The following is a 16618-nucleotide window of genomic DNA, read 5'->3' on the forward strand; positions in this document are numbered from 1 at the left end:
CCGTTTAAACGGAAACGTCTGCAGAAGATAGAGGTTTTTATTTTTTATTTATTTTTTACTTAAATAGTATTAACTGTACTTGTCTACCGCAGTAGTTTCCCAGGACAATACTGTAGGTAACATGAACTAATGCACTAGCATGAACTAGTAATTCAGTCAGCATTTATGGGATATAGCAGTGGCATAAATGTCTTTTAATACACCCACAACTCGTTCTATCTGAGTCATCTGTCAAAGAATGTAATCTCGGGATGACAAACAAGCCTGTCATCCAGCCACCAGGAGCACTGTGTAATCATGTTGTACCTCATTAATTCAGACTAAATATAATGCTTTTGCCAGGGAAGGAGGTTGTATTTCATTATATTAATCAGTGCCTGGGGCGACACATAACCGTAAATCATAGGAAGATTATATTAGCATGCAGTAAATTACAGAGTCATTTATAAGTTTTTAACCTATTTAAATCAGAAAATTGCGTAAATAGCCATTTTATTTATTTAATTCTTATTTGTACTTACTGGGTCTTTTTTAAATGGTGTAATGCTCGGGATCTTTACACCTATTATATCTATATTTGTATTGCATTTAGTGGCGTTATTTATTTGTTTAGCTTAATAGACCCCTTAGGTGTTCATGTTTAATGTTAGAATGAATAATATATATCAACAGGCCATCAGTACTGAATGTTTAATGTCAATTCACTTACTGTGGCTTTTAAAGACACCCTGCTTTATTATTGGCACCGTTCATCTGTTTTGGTCAGTAATGGATTAAGTTCAGTTTTCACATTTGATAAAGGTATTGCGTATATTCAGCTTTCATCCAGATATATAATCTAATCACTACAAATTAAGCTTTTTTTTTGTCGTTGTAAATAATGTGTGTAAATTGTATGCTACCTTGTATGATATAGGAAACCTTTCTTTAATTTTGAATCTTTCTTTCTATTACCTGCCTTGACAGAGAAATAAAAAGCAACCCATGGTGCCTGACGTGTTACACGGTGTTCTGTGAGTTCCACCTCTATATGCTTAAAACCTAAGCATGTCTAACAATGTAGTAGTCCGTGCTACTTGACTTGAGCTCTTTTGATGTTAATTATTCTAAATCTTTTTTTAAAAAACAAGTATTCACTACCCACTCCTGGTTATACTTTGTATATCCAAAACCCTGTGGTCTTTTAAAAGATCAGGATTGCAATACATTTATACTATGAGTACCACACTGAACTAGTTTGGTTGTATTGTGTTCTTCCTCTGTGGTAACCTGTTTACTGAAGCAGACAGGATGTCCATATGAACAAGGTGGCTGGATCCCAGTGGATAAATAGAAAATATAATAATACTCCAATTTCACAGCTGCCAAACCTCTGTGTTTTGTGTGCATAGTCAAAGTGACAAAGCTGTTCCCAGAACAATTATTGTACTGTAAGCCTACGCAAACACAGACCTTTTCAGTCCTGTAGTTCACACATGCTGCAAACCACATAACGAGTTTCACCCATAAGAATGCACACTTTATTGACAGTATATGCTGTTCAAATGCAGTCAGCTATGCACCTAAATAGTAGGAGGTTCAGTAAATTGAACAGCAGTCCATAAAATGTGCATTATTATCCAAATGCCAGCAGTATGGGGCATAGTTAGCATATATCTTTTGTGTTTGACTGTGCTGTGTAACAGATTCATTTCTACAGTTCATTCATCTCTTGGCTATTGTTGAAGATTCTTAGTGTTGACCAGGTGAAAAAAGGGAAGCCATCAATAAGCACAGTATAGAACCTTAGTGTACCACAGAATGGTTGCATGGGTCCCCCGCCCTTTAGTGGACTGTTTGCAAATAAAAAATACATGTGGCAAGTTTTCTGATTTGTTAGATATTATACATAATAACACAGTATTTGAATCATCTACATGTTTGATTTGTGTTAGTAATGTATATTAAAAAAAAACATTGCACTCTGAAAAGTATGCAACCAATAAGGCTAATTTTACCCAGTGTTCAGAACAGACTTTACAAGCCCTAGTGACATTTCTGAAACAATGGACCACTTGGGCCCCTCAAGCCCTGTGTGGTCTTTAAGTGCTTTGCACAACTTGTCTGACTAAGAATAATTGGACTACTGTGTTTGTGATTTGTATAGATGGATTTTTTTTTTCTTTTAAATATATAGCCCTGTTCAATTAACAGTAATGTAAGCATCTGTAACAATGAACTGCCAATTTACTAAATGTGACAATGTAACACGATAGCCAGGCTGGAGCCTGGATTGAATCTCCCCTTGTAATGATATTACACCAGTTAAAGCACCTGTGTAGTCTGTAGTTTCCCTCTGCGGTGTATTAAATAACTCAATACAGTAAAATAAATGAAGGTCCTGAGGACTGGTATAAAGCATGAATACATTAAGGTGTGTTTTTCGTGTGAGATAATACAGAGGGTGAAGCCACTATCATTCTCCTAGGGCTGAAGCCCAGCAGTAGTATTGTATTAACTGTCTACAATAGCCACCACCCTTCACAAGGATGGCCTCTGTCAAAAGACATTAAAAACTGCAGAATACAATTCCACTTTACCCTTACCCTCTTACACATGCTAGAAATACAGTATGTGTATTTCTTTTTTTTTTTTTTTTTTTTTTAACATGGTACCCAACAGAAAAACAGGAAACGTGGTGTTGGGATAAGATACAGCTCTCCAAACTTCTTAAATTGCATTATGGCCTGTTAATGAACAACTGAACATTTGTGATTGAGTGTTATTTTGTTGATGAAAAAGCATGAAAAAACGATTTGAATTTTTTTTTAATATATTTTTTTTAATTCATAATAATCACTCCCACGCAGTAGCACAGAATCTCTACATATTCTTGTGTAAGGCTCATTATGTCAGTACAATGGTCAGTAGTTTTAAAAAAAAATCCTCTGCTTTCTTTCATACTGCTTTAATTGACACTGCTTGGGGAAGACAAAAAGAACCAATGGTCAAACTGATGCACCCTAACCTATTTGGTTTGTTCTGGAATGCTTTTGTAATGCAGAGATCATTTTAATAATATTAATAGTGCAAGAGCTCAGATTTTCAGTGTTGGACATTTGTACAAACTATTCAAAACCCTTACAGGGGTACTACGTCTTTAAACAGGACAGCCAGATCCACATTTTCCACAAGCTGACAACATTTGAGTAGTTGCCAACTTTCTTGTTTTATTTTAATAATGTAAAATATCCCGTAAAACTAAAGTGATTGAAAGAGAGACACACTTCCAGTGCTGTCAAACATTTCAGATTCCCTTTGAAATGTTAAACCAGTCAAAAGATAGTCCACATTCAAACTAGAGCTTACAAACTACTTATTCTCAATTTGTACAGTAATACCTCTTAGGAAATGTGACAGAATGCTTTCTGAATGCAGACATTTGCATCACATGTTGATGTTAATACTGTTGGAAAGAAAAGCAAAAAGTTACAGCAAAGTATTTGCCAAAGTCACTGAACTGCTTATTCCTAAAGTAACTGGAGAAAAAAGTAAACAGGAAAGATCAGACATCTGGACACAAACCTTGGCTCCAACTCAAGAGCAACAGGAAGCTACACTTCTCACAAAATATTAATAAAACAAATGAAGCCAAGAGCCCATGCCAGTCCTGGAAAACGTTACATACAGACAGAAAAGCACAGCTGAGCAGCCAGCAGTAAAAGTATTTTATATACAAGTTTTAATTAAAGAGGAGATCTGGAACTCGTCAGCTTTCCTTATCTTCACTCCCAAGTCTGGGAAGAATCTGGAGCTCTGACGCAAGTTACTTTAGATTCTACAAAAGGCACAGGATTCTTGTGCTGCGATCGCTTCTGCTGCTGTTGCAACAGTCTCCATTCCAAAGATGCGTTGGACTCTGTGGATTGTACTGGGCTTGTTCCCCCTTGTCGATGGACACCCCACGCTCAAAACTGACCAGAACTCACTAGAGACAGCAGATGCAGCTCTTAACCACCAGAATGGGTCCTTGAATAGTGTCCTTCATTTGGATGATACGGAGAAAGCAGCTCTGGAGGTAAGGAACCAGTCTTTAAAGCAACTTTAGATATGGGAGGGGAGGGGGGATGGACAACACAAAACTAACTTGAGAGAGTCTTTAGATTGTTCAAAGCTAGAAGTTACTTTATATATTGCACAGTGTACATTACCAGCATTCCTACTATTTATTTTTTTAAAGCCTGTATTTTGTGACAGTTTTGCGGGAAATCTCTTTTTCTGAAGTCAAAGAAAATAAATTCCATTACAGCACTCACACTTTTTATCCATGATTTCCATTGCTGCTTGAAGTTGCTTTCCAAATGTTTCTCTGAGGCTTTATAAAAAAAGATCTTTATAAGTAACCGTTTCTAAAAACATCACAGTCATTGACTGTGAATCCAGTTCAGAGTATTTTATTTTTATCCGGTTCAGTGTGAAGTGAATATAAATCCGTAGGTTTAGGTCTTGGCTTTGCCTTTCTTAGCAGGGAGCTGACCTGTAGATTCCAGATATTTGTTGATGAGTTCTTCTTGTGTGCTGGGAAGGCATGGCTGATATCTACTATAATCCATTGTGTATTCACCTTTACCCTAAAACAAATAAAACAAACACCTTAAGTATGGACTTGGCCACAATCCTGAATATTTGTAAACGACGCAAAAACAAGACTCCCGTTGCACAGCAATTTGATCACTGTATGTTTTATCATGAGCTGCTTAATTACATATTAGGTAACAAAAGTTAACAGGTGTATCTAATAAGGCTGTTACGCAATGGAAGTCTTATTTCCATCTCTATATAAAAGAGAAAACTGAAATAAATAAATAAATGAATGAATAATCACCATTTTTTCTTAATCTTGAATGACTTGTATCACATACCTCTGTGTTTGATCTTAATTCAGTGGCATACCCAAACATATCATTCAATGGAACCTGAAAGACGGACAAGAACAGTTACTTTAACCCTATTCAAAATACTGTACATCACATCCAACATAGGGTATCTCTCTCCGGCCTCAAATTACTGCACATTTGCTTTCTTAGCCTGTCATTAAAATCCTGGGTACATAATTATTCACATTAGAGTAGTGTTTTTTTATTTTTGTAATCTATTTTTGTTTATTCAAACAAAGTAACTGCCTCATCACAACCTGCCACTGTACCTGCTGTTAATGTATAGATATGAATGCATGTTGCTCATTATTATTATACGTACATCAGCATACAGTGTGAAGTAACCCTCTGCTCCATCCTGCCCACTGATGACGCCATGGCGACGGTTGATTCCGGCAATCACAGCTCCCTGGAACTCGTTCGGAGCCACTACCTCCACTGACATGATGGGCTCCAAAACACTCACTGTGGCCTTCTCCATAGCTAGGGCAAGAACACCCATCACGTCACAATGTTAACTCACAATTAGGGATTCAATTAGATATTGGCTTGTTTTGTATTTAAATGTTTTTTTTTAGATTAAATGGCGAGAAAAGACCTACCCTGTTTCAGAGCGCCCTCTCCAGCTCTGATGAAGGAGATTTCATTGGAGTCCACCATGTGGTGAGCCCCATCCTCCAGGATAAAGCGTACCCCAGAGATCTTGTGCCCGGTCAGAGGCCCTTTCTCACAGGCTTCACGGAAACCCTGCAGACAGCGAAGGTGGCAGCTCAGAACCCTATTGTTTACCAAGAGGGCATGTGGAGTTAGAGAATTCAACTTGTTATATGTGGTCTATGGGGTCAAAAAGTTAAGAGGTCTACTTGGTAGATGGTCACTGAGCATTTTATTTCCTCTACATTTCAATGGCTATCCAATTCTGGCCATCCTTTCCCACAAAGATCAGTTGGCATAACACGGTATAGGGACGGTTCTTTACCCTTTCGATTGCAGGCACAAACTGCTTTGGTATATTTGTACCAATTGTCTGGTCTACAAATTCCACTTTTGTGTAGCTCTCGGCATCCAGAGGTTCCAGCACCCCAACGACTTTGCCATACTGCCCTGAACCGCCCGACTGCTTCTTGTGTGTGAAATCAAATCTGAAATTGACAAAGACATACTTCACACCTTGGGTTTACGAATAGAAAACACGAGTAGGTCACTAGGATTCTATTTTCTAATGTATACAACAGAATACTACCATTATTGGGGGCAGTCTATTCGATCACCCCAACTTTTGAGTACACTCGTACTCTGCAATTATCCATTTAATTTATAAAACACAGATGAGGGATGTCTTGAAATACAAAAAAAAAAAAAAAAAAAAAGTTTAAACGAAGACTTTTTCAATGTTGAAATGAGGGAAAATAAGAGGTAGTTGTAGTTTTCCACATTCACAGTCAGAAGCCTCTAGAAAAGGGTGTCTGTTTCTTTAAGGAAGCAGGCATTTTGGATTTTTTCTCTTTGGCAGAGTTCCCACAGAAACAGGAAGCTGCATACTGCAATGCAATTAAAAGCAACACTGTACGTGACACTGCCAAGGCTTGCTGGTAAACTGACAAGTGGAGATTTCACAAAGAAGGATTTGAAATCTGGAGATGCAGTAATTCTATGCAGGTTCCTTCAACTGCTTGTAGTGCTTTGCGCAACACACTCTTAGATCAATATAGAGGAGTGGAGTGCAAAGTCCATGTGTAACTTGACACACCCAGTACTGAGGAAAGCACAATTAGTTGTCTTCTTTTTGCTTCCCAGACAACTCGGGACGATCCAGCTTTTCCAATGAAGGAACTGAATACATCCCATTATCCTGCTACCCGGGCAGCGAAGGTGGCACAGCACTATCTGAATTACCACCATGGAAGCCCTTCTAAATGGTTCATGGTCCATGCCGTTAAAAAGGCCAGCTCAGAGGTAAGAGCAGATGTTTTCATGTAAATTACTGTGCAATATGTTACTGTTTAACTTCTCTCTCTCTCTCTCTTTTTTTTGAAAGAATGTTTTTATTTTATATTTATTACATTGTTCAAATATATTCCTTAAAAAATAATGGCAGAATATATTTTTAAATGGTATTGGATTATTTCATGATTTCTTTGTAACTTGTAAATACTGTAGAAACAAACGTTATTATGCTTACTAGGTTTTTTATTCTCTTTTTGACATATTTACATGCCAATTGTATTTTACCCATTCATTTACATGCTATTTGGTATTTTACCCATTCATTTTCAGGACATTCCTGAAGTCGGAAAAAAGTACCATATACAATTTTCAGTGCAAGAACAAGCCACAAAAGTAAGCAAGTTTGTTATCATACGTTGATAGGGAACTTCACAAAACTCCTTCCGTTTGCAAATGCTGACTCTGTTTGTGTCTGAATTGACAAGAAAGTTTAACACAAACTTAAAATGATTTCCGTTTAATTTCGATGGAATATATGATATGGTTAGCCGCTGTAACCCTTAACGTAATTCAAGCACTTCAAATCCTTCACCCACTCTTGTGGTCTGTAAAGTCATCAGAACCCCAAAGATGCCTGTGCCACTTGTTATATTCTATATACAAAGCATATGGTTTGGTCAAACATAATCTATTTCATATCATTTCTGTGTTATTTGGGGTTTTATTAATTGTGTTCAACAAGGTGCCTCTATGCAACAACTGGCATGATAACAATAATTCTGTTTGCTGCTGTGATTTCAGAAAAGGGCAGGGTTAACATTTTTTTCTCAATAAATGTTGTCAGGAAATTGTAGGAAACTGCACTGCAGAAATACTTTTCCGACAAACTGAAGTGCAAAGCGCTCCAGAGGTTAACTGCACGTGTGATGATCTCCTGAAGATAAAGACATCAGATGCTGACCATGCTTTATACCATCACATAAAACACCAGCCTGAACCGATGGCCGGCATGGACATACCAGGTAAACTTCGGCGATGTGTGGAGTCTTTACTTTGAGACTGTAGTGCTGATTGGCTGTGCAATAAATGCATATATATCACATTTTTGGTTTGTTATGATGTTCTTTAAGTCAGCAATGTATATACAATATCCACACTCGTTAACCAGGATACTTTTGGTTTCTTAAGACAGTCAAGGAAATATCCCTAAAGAAATGGAGCCCCTTTGGTATCTTGGGGGAATTGGAGCCAGCTTTATAATGTGGCAACAGTCCAATGAATCAACGCTTTACAATATGGCACATGTACACAGTGTAAAACAGCTGGTAAGTTCAAAAGTGCATGCATACAGAAGTGTATACTATACCCTTTCACTGCATTTTCTTTTTATTAACTTACAATACTTTATTCATAATAGTTTCCAGCACTGACTTATGTATGTTACGGATCACACTTGGAAAGGCCATCATTGTTACAATACATTCTTAACTGCTGGGCTTCTAATTACAGAACTCCGAGAATGACCTGCTTGCCTTTGAATATGTAGTCCTGCTCCATGACATGGTATCGCAGGTAAAGAAACTTATATATTTTAATTTGAACATAAAACTGCAAACAAAAAGTATATTACTACTACTATTTATTTTTCTTACAGGAAATTATCCACTGGCACATGCAGGTTGCTTGGAATCCTACACAAGGAGTGAAAGTTACACAGTGCCACTTACTGCCCAAAGGTACAATGAAGCAACCATCGGCAGAAAAACACAAGATCTAGTTCAGCCAGCAGTTCAATCCTCCACCTGCTTACAGCAAGAAGCAACATCGGCTGAAATAGTCATATAACCACGCGTCAAGGAGTGTCACTTGTCACATTATCTTTCTAGTTAATTATATCTCTGAGAAAAGAATACAACGCTCTTCTACTATCCTTAGATTTAGTCCAATGTGTGAAAGTAAAGGGAACAGTGATTAAAACAGAAGCTGTACTCGCATTAAAGTTTTGTTAAAACACATTGCGGTTTTAATATTGTGCTTTGTTTCTACACTGTGTTCTTGCCCGCCTTCTCACGCCCCATGACAATAGTAATATTGAAGGGGTAGTGTACTTACGGTTCAGGGGCACCAATCGATTCTCTGAAGGCTACTTTAGGCTTTCCCATGACACAAGCGCAGTTGTATTCTCTTTCCATTCTCTAAAGGCAACAATGGAAACATGTTTATAACTTTACATCAATGTGGACAAACAGAGAGAGAGACATTTCATACTTTCACATCCTCTCCATGGAGGACAAGGTTTGCAGCAATTTAGGGTCAGGGCTTTAAATCGATAAACGTATAAAGGTTATTTTTTCCATCCGAGTTGATACTGGCAACACTCCTCTAGTTCGAATAAAGAGTGTTCTCTTATTCTGCCATCATCATAATTAGGTACAAAATCTATTATTGCTGAACTACCATATAATATTATACAAACACATTACAGCTGGTTTTATTAGTCAGGGTCTGTTAACCCAGCAGTATGAGCTCCAGTGCAAAAGCAATGTTTACTATTGGTTATGAAATATGAAACTTTGCAAGCCTAATACATACATGCGAGTCTGTCTCGCACAATGTTTTGTCCCAGGCTTACCTGGGCGTAGATTTCTAGATGCAGCTCTCCCATTCCTGATATGATGGTTTCTTTACTCTCAGTATCGTAGTGGACTCTGAATGTAGGGTCTTCTCTTGTAAAGCGGTTAATTCCTTTGGAAAATTTATCCAAGTCATTCTAAAAATAAATAAATTCAAGTTTAGACTGGTATTCTCATGCTTTCCTAGACATTGTTAGCATCTTTGACTGTTTACATTCTATATCCATTTCTAGTGCACTAGTACAGTTTTACCAATTCTGCTGTCTTTCTTTTAGCAATATACAGTACTGAGGTAAAATCAGTCTGAATAAAAACAGGAGGATGAAAGTCACCTTGTTGGCAGGTTTCATAGCTACTGATATAACTGGATCCGGGACATGAATCGACTCCTACAAGAAAACAAGATTGAGAATTTTGTAAATGCAGCATAGTTCTGGTAAAACACCAGCGTTTACTCGTAGAGAGGATTAGAGAACCTCTTTCTCCCAAGAAGCAAACCCCTACTCACCATGGAGAGATTGGCACTGCTCCGTGCTGTAAAGGTATCCCCACTGGCACAGTCGATTCCGAACAAGGCACAGATATCCCCAGCATACACTTCTTCTACATCCTGGAACAGAAACGGAACGAGTGAACTACAGAACAGGTCAAGCTCATTGGAAACATTATAGCTAGCAGTGCATTATACTGCATACACTGCCTTAACCAGCATTCAAATAACTGCTTAAACTCATCATGCGATTGTAAGTCGCCCTGGATAAGGGCGTCTGCTAATAAATAAATAATAATAATAATAATAATAATAATAATAATAATAATAATAGACAGGTGCTCCATTAGCAGGCCTTGTTATTCACAGTATGGAATTTGAGAACATCTGTTCTGTTAAAATATATTTATTCAGAGTCAAGGAAACAACTGGGTGTCTGTCAGCAAAATAATGTTTCCAGAATTTAGTATACAGAAGTGAGAGGGGCATCTGGCAATCTCAGCATTCGAACCAGAGACACATTAATAAGAGACACATCTCTTAAAAACAGCTGGAAGAGCCACTGTCCAAGGGGAGTCCTAACAGTTCAGTTAAACACAGAAGAGCTGTCATTCTTTACTGCAGACACGGAAGTGCTCGTTAGCTCCTACCCTGTCATTCCCCATCTCTTACCACCAGCTGATCTGCGTGAAGCCGGACCAGGCGCTGCACTCGGACCCTCTTCCCAGTCCTGGTGTTGTAGATATATTCACTCTTCTTCAGAGCTCCCTGATAGACTCGCACATACGTGAGCTGCCCAAACCGGCCAGCCTTGCAGGAGGGGACAAAATATGGTTCGCTTCAGTTGAGAAGAAAAGATTAAAAATAAAAATAAAAAAAAGTATTTTTTGTGCAATTTCAACACAGATCCTACAAATGTGTCAATCAGGCCTAAGGGAGCTCATTTGTGGCTACAGACACCAACTGGTGGATATCTGTTGCTACTACACACAGGGAAGGGAAAATACCATGGTTCATATCATGTACGGTGGACAATGTTTCAAGCACTTAATCTGAAAAGAAATGAATACCTCAAAAATGCTTGGACTACTCATAATGTGGTTCTTCATCTGAATACTTAGTTAAACAGTGCCTTAAACAGTTAATTGGTTTAAATAAGACATTATTACGGACAGTGTTGCTAATAAATTAACTCCCAATACATCTTTTGTTTTGCTTAAATGAACACCAATATGTATGATACACATGTGTACCCTTTTCCATTACAACTGAAAAACTAGCATGTTCATTCTTACTAGGTTTCAAAGGCTAAACAGACAAAATGTTGACTGTTTACCTATATTTCTTTTCAGATTGTCACTGTGGACTTAAACAAAGTTTATTCCTTCAGAATGTGATGGACCTACCTCCAATTTAAAAGCCAAGCCCACAAAAGGCTGAGTCTCATCTCTTGTGGGGTCCATTAAAATTTTAGTGACCTCGTTTGATTCACTGCAGAAAACATTACAAAAGAAATGTGGTTTAAGAAGCTAGCTAATGAGTCCAACTAACAAGACATTCAAGATCTTTGTATGCATCAAAGCTAGGGGCACATACAGTAGAAGAAAGTAATCCCTAAGACATGAGCAAGCAGACAATGCCCTACTTTATACAAGAAACAAGGCAGACGACTCTGCTGCACCAGGCATAAGGAAAATGAGTTCCCCTTAGAAAAATGATATAAGTCGCTGTGAGCCATTATCATCATACAAGACAGATGTGATATTCTGAAAAGCTATACATCCTGGCGCAAAAGGCTGTCTGCGCTGCATCATTAAATCAATATCATAATGAAGCTGAAGCACTGACCCGATGCATGTGGACTTCGCCACTCAGTATCACACATCTAAACCTATACATACAGTGGTAGAGGAAAAGTGTTGCCATGGTCTTACATTTAGCAGTGAACCTTGTTAAATATTCCACATTCTCGTATTTTAAATGATTGTTAAGATCATTGTCTTTGGAAGAGGGAAGCGACACGGGAAGTTACGCAGGAGGGATAACAAACTGGAGCGAAACATATAGTAAGAGAGCTTACCCCTGGTTTTCAATTGCAAAGTTCTGGACTTCTGTTGGGTTGGGCAGGTAATCCAAGGCAGCATCCAGCAGGGGTTGAACTCCTTTGTTTTTCAAAGCACTTCCTACGAGCACAGGGGTGAAGCAGCGCTGCACAGTAGCTCTCCTGATTGCAGCCTAGAGGGGGAAAAGAAAAAAAAAAACAATTACATTTTTAATTAAGCATGTCTAAATTTCTAACCACCTCTCCTCGTGTGATATGCAAGTGAAAAAAAAAAAGGAATTGAACTTGAAAAGTAGTAAAACACCAAAAAAAAAAAAAAAAAAGCAAACCAAACAACTTAAATAGTCACCTTTAAGTCTGCAACTGTGGGGACCTTTTCATCCAGAAACATCTCTCCCAGCTGCTCGTCTGCATTGGCGACACACTCCACCAGCTCCTGACGCCTGTCTGCGGTTTCAGATCTGAACTCGGCTGGGATTTCATCATATCTAATGTTCTGACTGTGGGAGGTGGAAAGGAATCGATGGTTAAATGCCTCTGAAGACTGCTTTCGAGATGTCTGGTTGCACTACTCTGTGAAAATGTTCTTGGTTCCATGACGATGTACTCCAATTGGCTTTGCTCGAAACATAAAACTACAAGAATATAGTAGATAAAATGCAACATCAAGTAGATTCTTTAACAGAGATTAAACTTCCCCTTTCTTTATGAGCAACTACTCCTAGTATATTACATTATTTAGGAGTACTGAAGCAGAGAAGCACAACATGTATCCACTTAAGATATATTTCTTGCATACCCAAATGGCCCGTCAAAGTACATGGTTCGTTCTTCAATGAGATCTATAATTCCTTTTAAATTCCCCTCAAGACCAATGGGTATTTGAAGAAAGGCAGCATTGTGGTTCAATTTGGTTCTGTGATAAACGAAAGAAAAAAAAGCAAGAATGAAACAACCTTTCTAATGGTTACAGCACTGACAGGTCAGTATTTAAAATAAGTACCTCAGTGTGTACCTCAAAGTACTAAACCTCATTGTGAAAGCAAACCAAAGAATCTGTCTATGATATAAATGTGGAAGACTGCCCTCCTGTGGTAGTTTTCTGCAATTTATGGATCAGAAGCCAGTAATAAACTAGTTTCAAAGAACACAACCCTCTCTTAAAAGCAGAAACAGCCACATATTCTTACGTTTATATAATCAAACTATCAAGAACAGTAGTTTTCAAGGCAAGCACTGGATTGATGTGCGTACAGTAGTTACCTCATCTGTTGCAAAGCTCTGGTCGGATTAGCGCCCAGTCTGTCTAGCTTATTAATAAACGTCAAGCAGGGGACATTGTAGCGCTTCATCTGTCGGTTTACTGTCATGGTCTGACACTGCACTCCTCCGACCGCACACAGCACCAGCACGGCTCCGTCTAGCACTCTCAGGGACCTCTCCACCTCAATAGTGAAATCGACGTGACCTGCAGCACACACACACACCATTAAGAAGGGTACATTATATATATATCTCAATTAATCACAGATAAGTGGAGTTATTCTTTGGAGATCTTTTTTTACGCACGTTAATCGCACTCCTCTGTTTTGACCCTCTTAGCATACAGTAATGAATTCCCTGCGGCACCATCTAAATAATATACTTGAGCGCATGCAACACAATGAGTGCAGTCACTATTTACATGGAAAGTTAGCCATATAAGTGCATTATGGAGCAAAGTACTAAGAGTATAATACTACAATAGTATTTACAATTAAAGACAATATAACTGTTACTCAATTAATGCTTTATTTTAGACAATTTGAAGTTATTAATAAGAGAATACTTTTTTTTTTTTTTTTAAACGGCAATGAAAAACATCAGTAAAGGATCCCCTTTTGAAAGAAAATACAGTATCATTTGAAATGCATTAAGGTGAGTAATAAGCTGATTCCATTGTGGTTTAGCTGGTTCAAACAATTTAACAGCCAACGCTGGAGTTTTTCTGTAGCATTCTGTGTAAATAAATATAAAACTATAAAGAATGGGCAACAATATTAATCCAGAAATAGGACAACAGGTTTTTTTATGCTGGGTTGTTTTTTGGATAATAATAATAATAATAATAATAATAATAATAATAATAATAATAATATGACAATACAATACAAATTTCACTTGTATAGTGCCCTTCATACAGGAATTCCAGGGCGCTTGACAAAATAAATATAAAAAATCCTGTGTCTAATATATAAACCATCTACAAATAAACGATAAACAGACCCAAACAAATACGTTTTCAAACACGATTTAAATGATATGAATCGGGAGCAAGTTCCATAGACGAGGGGCATTATAACTAAATGGCCTGGCTCAGAGTTTTTAGGGATTGTCAGAAGATTAGCATTTTCCGATCTCAGGGAACAACCAGGGACATATGGGGTCAGCAGATCTTGAAGATAAGGTTCAAGACCATGTAAGGCCTTATAGGCAATAAGAACTTTAAAATAATAATAATAATAATAATAATAATAATAATAATAATAAAACAACCTTGAATGAGATGGATGCAGTAACTGTATCAATTAAATATGCAATTAAAACCAAGATCAACATTTTTAATTGCTTGACAGCCCTAATTATTTGTATTTGTTTTATTTAGACAATATAAACATGTGCAAAATGTAGAACACCATTTTTGCTCAAATAGACATCCCTCACATGACTGCTAAATGTGCTATGCCAATTCCAGCCCCACCCCCCATACACCACAGATACATTCTGGTCTTATTTTCTTTGAGCTGTTCACTCACTTCAAGGTTCTCTCTACACATGTGATAGTAGCAGTAATGCAGTATATTGCTGTACCTGGTGTATCGATGATGTTAATGTTGGTTCCTTTCCACATGGTGTAAGTAGCAGCAGACTGGATTGTGATGCCTCGTTGACGTTCAAGTTCCATTGAATCCATTATGGCCCCAACCCCATCTTTTCCCTTTACCTGGGCATGACGGAGAGATACACACAGGAGGATCACAAAAGAGCTTCACTGAATTGAAACAATGCAGAATAAGGTGGCTGTCCCATACACACAAATAACACCACTCCTAAATGAACTTGCCAAAGCACTCTGGTTTTTTGGATTGTGTTTTAGAGAGGGCAGGAACAGTGTAAGCATTAATTAAAAGCAAGCTGTATACACACCACTCTCTAATCCAGGAGTTGATGGATTAACCCAGTACCTGGCTATCCTGGACTCCCAGGCAATGGTGTATTCAAAAGGACATGCAAGTTGTATATTACATTTAAACAACAACAACACTACCTCATGCATTTGTGCTATTCTGCCGGTGTAGTAGAGAACCCGCTCTGTGAGTGTGGTTTTCCCCGAGTCGATGTGAGCCGAGATTCCGATATTTCTGATTAGCTCGTTGGGTATGATGCCCGAAGAACAAGCTCTGCAGCAGTTTATCAACACCTGGAAGAACCACATTAAAAAAACAGTTTATTTTATATTCAAAAGCAATGGAATTCCTGGTACAGCACTGAATAAGTATTGTTTTCTATTGTACAACAATAGGTTATATAACTGACAGGGAAACGCTACAGATTTAAAGGGGTCATTATTAAAGCAAACTTCATCATTTAAATCGGTTACCTTCCTTAAAGTTAAAGGGCAAGTGCTTTTCAGATGCCGTCGGCCCAGAAGGAGTCCCGCTTTCAGCACATGCATTTTAGCAATGTTTTTTTTTTTTTTTTTTTTTAATCTGAAATTGCCTGAAATCTGAAATTGTAAAAATGAAAATGTTTCAGACACAACTCCCCCAATGGACGTCAGTGTGAATGTCACGCCGGTTCCTTGTACAAAAAACACATCCGGGTTGTAAAAGGCCACAACAGTAAAGACAACACGCACTTCCTTTGAAGGGATAGATAGGAATCCCTGGGAAAGAGGACTAGCGTACTAATCCTATAGCGCCCTCTTCCAAGCGGAGGATAACATATTGAATGCTACTGTATAAACACGTGTTTCTATTAAATAATAAATACATAAATACAATTAAACCTCTGAACAATACCATTGCGGTAGATGAGTTTATTTTATTTGTTACTTTACTGTACAGTGCTTTGATATAGTTCTGTATAAAAAAAGCGCTATAAAATGCAAATAAATTGGATTATTGGTTGTTTCACAAAAATAAATACTTTTGATACATGTAAACTGCATAAGAAACACATATATGACTAGAATCAAAATATGTGCCTAATTTACAAATCTTCTTAGTCCAAATGGTACTAGCACAAATAAAAAAAGGAACTAATGGGACTGAAATATCAGTTTTCATAACAAAACTTTCTATTTCAGTTATCAAATCCTGCTATTTTTTTAAAACGCAGGTAAAGTAGGTTTTGAGACTTAATCGGAATAGCTTTTTTATTTCCAGTGAGGAAATGATCTTAAACAGCAAATGCGGTAACTTTGGTGCCACCTGCTGGTGAAAGATGGGAACTCGGCTTCCCTGAGGGAGGCTGCATAATGAGACTTCGTAATACTCCATGGTGTCTTGTACATTTCAGTGTGTCTCTG

At 37.8% G+C, this 16618-nt stretch overlaps 2 protein-coding genes across 3 annotated transcripts; one reads left to right on the top strand and one right to left on the bottom strand.

Moving 5' to 3' along the window:
- Positions 1 to 2847: 2847 nt before the first annotated feature.
- On the top strand, positions 2848 to 8878 carry lxn (latexin). Of its 2 annotated transcripts, none has more exons than XM_034039975.3 (7): positions 2848 to 4057; positions 6714 to 6872; positions 7194 to 7256; positions 7708 to 7885; positions 8052 to 8188; positions 8373 to 8435; positions 8518 to 8878. In XM_034039975.3, the coding sequence occupies exons 1-7, from the start codon at positions 3887 to 3889 to the stop codon at positions 8638 to 8640; spliced, it is 894 nt and encodes a 297-aa protein (XP_033895866.3). In that variant the 5' UTR covers positions 2848 to 3886; the 3' UTR covers positions 8641 to 8878. The 2 variants fall into 2 exon arrangements, with proteins under 2 accessions (XP_033895866.3, XP_058846335.1); XM_058990352.1 differs by lacking the exon at positions 2848 to 4057 and adding an exon at positions 6330 to 6482.
- LOC117423780 (elongation factor G, mitochondrial-like) lies at positions 4091 to 15816 on the bottom strand. The gene is made up of 18 exons (XM_034039973.3): positions 15689 to 15816; positions 15356 to 15508; positions 14899 to 15031; positions 13312 to 13516; positions 12848 to 12964; positions 12398 to 12548; positions 12067 to 12221; positions 11393 to 11477; positions 10659 to 10796; positions 10005 to 10106; positions 9829 to 9885; positions 9496 to 9633; positions 8976 to 9058; positions 5896 to 6058; positions 5519 to 5663; positions 5239 to 5399; positions 4902 to 4955; positions 4091 to 4610 (listed from the first exon to the last, which is right to left on the bottom strand). Exons 1-18 carry the CDS (start codon positions 15761 to 15763, stop codon positions 4479 to 4481), a joined length of 2247 nt encoding a protein of 748 aa, XP_033895864.1. The 5' UTR covers positions 15764 to 15816; the 3' UTR covers positions 4091 to 4478.
- Positions 15817 to 16618: the final 802 nt, after the last annotated feature.

This window comes from Acipenser ruthenus, chromosome 17, assembly GCF_902713425.1.
Source record: "Acipenser ruthenus chromosome 17, fAciRut3.2 maternal haplotype, whole genome shotgun sequence".
In the NCBI taxonomy this organism is placed as follows: Eukaryota; Metazoa; Chordata; class Actinopteri; order Acipenseriformes; family Acipenseridae; genus Acipenser; species Acipenser ruthenus.

Bases quoted from the DNA above. Each gene is read 5' to 3' on its own strand.
- LOC117423780 (XM_034039973.3), bottom strand. From the start codon at position 15,763: ATGCATGTGCTGAAAGCGGGACTCCTTCTGGGCCGACGGCATCTGAAA. The intron at 12,965-13,311 runs GTAACTACTGTA...CGTTTATCACAG, and splicing joins AGAGCTTTGCAACAGATGAG to AACCAAATTGAACCACAATG. The intron at 10,107-10,658 runs GTAAGAGATGGG...TTTCTGTTCCAG, and splicing joins TTCACGCAGATCAGCTGGTG to GATGTAGAAGAAGTGTATGC.
- lxn (XM_034039975.3), top strand. From the start codon at position 3,887: ATGCGTTGGACTCTGTGGATTGTACTGGGCTTGTTCCCCCTTGTCGAT. The intron at 7,257-7,707 runs GTAAGCAAGTTT...AAATGTTGTCAG, and splicing joins TGCAAGAACAAGCCACAAAA to GAAATTGTAGGAAACTGCAC. The intron at 8,436-8,517 runs GTAAAGAAACTT...TTTTTCTTACAG, and splicing joins TCCATGACATGGTATCGCAG to GAAATTATCCACTGGCACAT.